The 7,004-nt window shown below is 37.7% G+C and overlaps 1 protein-coding gene across 5 annotated transcripts in view; it reads left to right on the forward strand.

The window, feature by feature from the left end:
* Positions 1-7,004, forward strand: part of AKAP9 (A-kinase anchoring protein 9) — a 203,728-nt gene that overhangs the window by 94,408 nt on the left and 102,316 nt on the right. For all 5 annotated transcript variants that reach the window (XM_019508400.1, XM_019508402.1, XM_019508404.1 and 2 more), the window contains one exon: positions 2,798-3,024. In XM_019508400.1, coding sequence (XP_019363945.1) covers positions 2,798-3,024 — 227 coding nt within the window. The remainder of the gene's footprint in view (positions 1-2,797; positions 3,025-7,004) is intronic.

Below are 7,004 nucleotides of genomic sequence, written 5' to 3' on the forward strand. Positions count from 1 at the left end.
TCAGTGCGCATAAACTAGTTTGAAAATGGCTGAAACTGGTTTGAGATAAACCTGGTTGAATGTAGTATCAGACTTAACTGATTTGGGTCAAACTGGTTTATGCAATGTCTGTCCTGGACTCCTTTCTGATTTAACTTAAGCCAGAGTCCTCCGGCATCTCAGCATCTGGGCGGGGCTCTCTGCTCCAGAGCAGGACTGACCCTGCCCCTCTACTCTCTTGCTGGAGCTCTGGCAGAGACTGCAGGCACAGCAGTGTCTGCCTGGCTTCCCCTTGCCCCCCATGCCCCATCACTCTCTGCTCAAGCAGGGATTCCCTCCCCTCTCCCACAGCATGGACCATAGCCAGCATGTGGTATGCTAGCTAATGCTGAGAGGTCTGTGTAAGGCAGACAGGACAGTGTCTGCTTAGGGCTTTTTGGAGCTAATCAGAAGGTCAGCTGGTAATGTCCCTCCGTTCAGTCCTTGGAAAAAGTTGTTTAAAAAGAGCTTGAACTAATGAGAGAGGCTTTTGTTTTCTTGATGGGTTATGAAATGCTGTCTTGTCAGCTTCTTGCTGACTCTAAGGAGCAGCTTGGCGGGTGGGGGGGAATCCCTCCCTAATCAGAGTGTCCTGCCAGAGTCTGGCCACACCCCACTTCAGCAAGGGAAGGGAGAGCTGCTCTAGCACCCTTTGGCTTCTAGCCTGAGCCACTGGAGGCATGTGCCTGAATTTCTTCAGTCCAGAGGGAATGTCTGTATATTCGCAAACCAGTTCAGCCTAGCCAGGTTAGACTAACCTGCAAAGACTGAATCAATTCAGGTTTAGGCTTTTTTAATGTCTATCCCTAGCCTAAGAGACGAGCATTGCTAGACACAAACCACTGAGGAGATCAGTATCTCAAAAGGAATAGTACAAAAAGTGGTCATAGTACTAGGGAAGATTATAAGACTACTGCATGAGCATGCAGGGAGAAAATTAGGAAGGCCGAGGCACAATTTGAGATGCAGCTGGCAAGAGGCTTAAAGGCAATAAAAAGGGATTCTGTAAATAAGTCAGAGGTAAACCAAAGAAACCCTTACAGAATGCAGAAGTCAGTCTAGTTACAATACTTACAGTGTCTATAAGGTGCTTTGAAATCCTGTGTAAATAAAAGGTGCCATGCTTATGCAAATTCCATGCATCATATTATCTTTTTCTTTCTGTTACATTTTAATAGAGTATTAAGATTATGTTAAATTATATTATCCCCCAAAACTATAAGGAGATATGAAACAGTTACTTAAAGAAAAATGCCTGTAGTAGATTACATTTTATAAATATTAGCGGAAGCAAAAGTAAACAATTCAAATCAAAGTCTATTTTAATTTGATATGGAAGTAACTTTTTTATGGGCATCAAGTCTTGGCTAGAGTGAAATAAGCGCACAATTTGTGATCATTATCCTGGTGCATATCATTTACTATTTTTAGGTATAAAAGTGCATAATATATTAATTATATTATTAAACACAGTACAGCACATTTTTTTTAAATCTGAGAAGAACAATTTGCATATCTCATTGTGGTTGTACACAACCAGCAGTTGCAGTTGTGGGAGGGTTTTTTCAAAGGAGCTGGAGCATGTTGAAGGGTAAGGCAGCAAAGGAGAAAAATAAATATAGGAAGATTACATAAAACCAGTGTATTGAAAACATATTTGTTTTGTTTTTTTAAAAAGAAGCATATTCTCAATAGAGCTAAAATCATTTCTTTTCAGAGTTCTTTGACTACATTAATGTTCTGGATTTGCTCTCGGGTTTTATGATAACGTCACGAACTTTAAATGGACTAATAACTTGGTTTAATTTTTCCAAACGAACACATTATATAAAGATACTTTAAAGATTATATTGTTTAATTTTTATTAAAGGAGTTTATTAAAGTATTTTCCTGCCATATAAAAATATAAGTCTAAAAAAGCATAGTACTTCCCATTTTCAAAGCACTATACATTCAAACATTAATAAAGCAATCTACTGCTAAGGCACATTACTGGATTATTATCACATTTTCCACACTGTTCTTGAAGATTTCACCCATTGCCTAAAATGTTTAAAAACGGCAAAAATATAAACATCCATTTTTAGAAGCCCTACATTCTAAATATAACAAGTACCATGGCCTTTGATGGTAGTTTATATCAAAATAATGCTTTTGCATCTGATATTGCATTTCAGACAGAAAGCGAGCCATCTGTGAAACTGAAAATAAAGATCTAACATAGTAAGGGCTAGGAAGAGGACTTGATTATCACGAGGACTGGCAGTACCAGTTCATCTGTTGTTGAATACCGCATCTCAACGAAGTCTTTGTATTTAAAATAAGTAAATTTCCTGAACCATGTATTTGTGTTTATTCACAGTACTGTACTTGGTTACTGATGACAAGCGACTGATTGAACTGGCAAGTTCCCCTGGTTCTCTATATTAAGGGCAGTTCTGCAAATCACAGTTATTACAGATAATTCAGTAATAAGAGTTTGTACGAACAGACTCTTAGGTCCTATAGTAGTACTACCAGGCTGTCCACAATATTATATTCTGTTAGTATCTCCTTTTTCTCTCTCCCTTATACCTGTTTTGTAATTAACATATTCTGTGCATTATTTGTACAAAACTTAGTGTAAAATATATTTCCTTTATGTCTTTGTGGTGTCTTGTCTTGAAGGTTGAAGTATTTTATTATTTAATTGCTTGTCTCTCCATTCTTAAATCAAATATGTATTTTTTATCAATTTAAAGGCAAGAAATCTTTTTAAAAGATTATTATTTTGTTGCAGAAGAACCATCTTCCTCATATCACACTAGTCATCTAGGAGGTGATGATGTTAGCATATGGTCAGGAGCACCTGATGAAGGACTTGAGCTGACTCAGCATCTCAAAGAAAGCAGCTTTGCTGGACTGGAAATGGACCCTGAAAAGGAGGAACTGATTCTAAATATTAGTTCTCGACTGCAGGCTGCTGTTGAAAAACTTCTGGAAGCCATCAGTGACACCAGCAGTCAGGTAGGATTTCCATTTTGTAATAAATTTCCAGTTTGCATTGGAAAGTCTTTCTTAATTTGTTCTCCTAAAAATATTCTTTGTTTAGGTGTAAACTGTTAGTCCATAAGGAAAGTAGAATATTTTTGAATTTGTGTTAGGTTCTGATCTTCCAAACCCAGAAGGACCTTAAAAGCATACCTTTTTACAGCTTTAAAGGCTTGCCGTATGCAACTCTTACCCAAAGTCTTTGTGTCAGTGATCTTCCAACATGAAAAAGAAACGTATACTACCTGAAAACTGGAAGCACTTCTCTGTATATTAACTTTTGGTTTTCTGCAATGCAGCAAAAGTAAATGCTCTTTTAAAGGCATGTTCTGCCATATTTTATAGCTAATTTAGGTAATCTTATTTATTTGCTTATAGAAGCACATAACTGATCTGTGTATTGTGTTGATGGGGTAGGTTTGTTTTGGTTTTGTTTCCTGTTTGCCTGATTTTTTTTTTTTCTTGGTCGTACGCTACAAGAAAGCAGACTAGATGCTGCTGATCCATTCTGATATACCAAATATGTTACTATGCATCACTTTTCTTTTTCTCTTTTCTTTTCTCTTTTTTTTTGTAAATTAATCCCTTTAGTTTTTATAAACTGGATTTTGTATACACAAAGGAGGGCTTCGTTGATGGAGTGGACCATAAAGCTTCTCAATGAGCTGGATATGTGCAATCTGTGTGGTCAGTAATCTAAGAAGTAGGAGAAATTTAATTATGGGGAAAAGGATGTGTTAGTTCATTGGGGCAACTTTAAAAAGAGGCTAAATGTTGACAAAACGTAACTCCAATTACTAAAATTTATTGGAAAAGTGGCATTTTCCCATATCACTATGCATACATGAATATTTAAAGTATGCCTACAATAGCAACTATAACAATTATTGTCTGCAGTAAATATATGTCCATAATAGCGGTCAGACTTATTTCATGAATTTAAAAATACTGCTTTTCTATTTTTAAATTCAAATACAGATAAAATAAGGGCATAAAGATGTGCTAAAACTGACAAAAAGCCAAAACTAGTTTCTCTACCTTTTATCTAATGATGTTTTCCTTTTAGTTTGTTTTTAATCTTTATTGTGGCCAGAAACTTATATTTTCTTGGGCTTGTGTCCCTTTTGAATCAGTCTTGAATATTGTTGCTTTATAATCGACACACGTCTGGACAAATTATACTGCAGAATTAATTTGTGAATATAGCCATCATTATCACCAGATTTGAGGAATATATTCATTCCTCCTAAAAGAGGGCAAGTGAAAAAAACAAGAACAAATGCTAAGCTGTTAAGTACTGCAAACTCTGTCAAAGAATCATAGAGAAGTATGGCCAAAAGGGATCTCAGTGGGTCATTTAGTCCAGGGTGATTGCTTAACTGGAGCCATTTCATCTGGCCTGTGGGACTTCCCAGGGGTCTGGAGATTTGGTGGCAGGGGAGCAATGGGAGCATGAATTGCCTTTCCTCTGCTCCCCTGCTGCCAAATGTTTGGACCTGCAAGCCAAATAATGTGAGACTGCATGCAGGGTTGGGCTCACGCACAGCCAGATTTGTGTGTGGAGTCAGGTTGACATGTTGCATCGACCCCATGCATCAACCCTGCACAGGATCCATCCCACAAAGTAATCTACCTGTCATCCAGCCTATCTAGTTCAACTCCTTGTTCAAGGCAGAATTATCCTTGATTAAACCATCCCGCTCAACTGTTTGTCTAACCTGCTCATAAAAACTTCCAGGGATTCTAGTCTCTCTGGGTAACTTAAAGTACTCTCATAGTCAGAAATTACTTCCTAATTACCAACCTAATTATGCCTTGCTGCAATTTAAGGCCATTGTTCCTTTTCCTGTCCTGTGCAATCACAATTAGTCTGTCTCTATTCTCTTTACAGCCATCCTTCAGGTATATGAAGACCTTTATCAAATCCCTCCCCCCACTGTCTTCCAGACTAAATAACCCTATTTCTTTCAGTGTTTCCTCATAAATCATGTTTCCCAGAACTAAGCATCATTTTTGTTGCTCTCAACTGGGCTATTTCTAACTTGTCCACATCTTTCTCAAAGCAAGAAGTTGAAAATGACACACCATCCTTCAAGTGAGGTATCAGCAGTGTCAGGGAGAATCTCTTCCCATGACATATTGTTCCAATAATACAGCCTAGTATGCTATTGGTCTTTGTTGCAAGAAGGACACACAGTTGGTACACGCTGACCACAGCTTGCGGTCCGCTTTAACCCTTACTTCCTTCTGTACAGTATTTCAGCTTAACCAGTCATTCCCCAGCCTGTATTTATGCATGCAGTTATTCTGTCCCAAGTGCAGGACTCTGCACTTGTCCTTATTAAATTTTCATTCAGTTGATTTGGGATCATTTCTCCAGTTTATCAAGGATGTTCTGAATCCTAACCCTACCTTTCAGATCGTCTGCAACTCTACCCCACTGTTAGAGGTTTTCAGGAGTATTGCAGCTTACAATATATATTAGTTTTCTTTACAACATAAAGTAAACAGCAAAGGGTGGAGTAGCTATTTGTCTTCATCTTTATTTTATGATACCAGTCAGAAAGTATACTTTTAAGTCTGCTCTTCTCAATAAGTTATGTTGATATATTTTCACATATTACGCTGGTGCTTAGTAGTCCTGTCAAATTATTTAATTTTCATTATAATTTATTTATAGTTATTTTGTATAAGTTTTGATATTTTTTTTATTTTTACATCTTGCATGACAACTCAAATTCATAATGCAGGCTCTTCTCACAGAAAATATAAAATGGAGCATGTAATATTAAAAAGTAAGCATACAGACTGTTAAGGGTGCCCCACTACAATATCTAAACTTCTGGTATTTAAACTGTAATGTGGGATTGATAGATGCTTACTTTGGGGTGTCCAGTAATGAAACTTGTTCTCTTCCAGTCCCTGTTTTTGTAACATTAACAAAGGGCAATGCAAATATTGCTTTGGAAACCATTCTAAATACTAATAGGCAATATATTACAATTTCAGCAAAACTGACATAAATGAAGTTGCCAGATCAGTCTGACAGATTTAGTTCTATAGGATACACTGGTTTGAGACCAGTCTTCTATATCCGTATGCAACAATGATAGTACTCAATGAATTACCATTTTTACTGGCATAACACACGCCTTTCCTCCAAAAATCATTCCTCCAATATTGGGATGCATGTCTTTTGTAGGGAAGTTGATTTTTCTTTGCTGAAATAGAATTACAGACATAAAAGCAAGCAGACACTGCAACCCGTTGCTGCCAAGTTGTCTGCTGCTTCTCTGCACCCCTGAAAGCAGAAGGAGCACAGAGTCCAGTGTTAACCCCCTCATAGCTGGACCATTTGGTGCTGGCTCAGAGCAAGTGAGCTACTGCATACAGTCTGTAGTATGTTGGTAAGGCTTGTGGGATAGAGACAACCCTTTATTATTTACAGGAGCTTACCATATAAAGAACTATTTAGTATTTACAGCAAAGAAGTAATAGTCTTGCTGCTTCCCTTGTGTGCTTCTAGGACCTTCCACTGCAGCACTTCTGCTAGTTCACCATAAGCTATCTCCTGGGATGCCAATCTTCCTGGGCACTTGGTTTCCAGAAGGACTTGCTCTGTTACACAATCCATAACACTCGAAATCTTTTTTTCTACATTCTTCCTTCCAAAAATAAGGTGTGCATTTTATTTTGGGCATGTGGCAAGTAAGGGAATACGGTATAGTCCAGAAATAACTCTTGCATCAATGTTCTAACACCAGCTGAGACATTCCTACCTTCATTTTGCTTGCTATGTCTATCCGTTTGTTTTAAAAAAAAATTTAATGTGAAAATTCTCTTAAGAATTTTCCATTGGAGGAATGTATATTGTTTGGAGCAGTTTGTGTTATGTTCTCAATCCTCTAGAAAAATGCCATGGTTCTTTTATTCCCCCCTCCCCCCCCCCCCCCCCC

The sequence above is a fragment of the Gavialis gangeticus genome, unplaced genomic scaffold, assembly GCF_001723915.1.
Source record: "Gavialis gangeticus isolate Ggan-Ray unplaced genomic scaffold, GavGan_comp1, whole genome shotgun sequence".
NCBI classification, from domain to species: domain Eukaryota; kingdom Metazoa; phylum Chordata; order Crocodylia; family Gavialidae; genus Gavialis; species Gavialis gangeticus.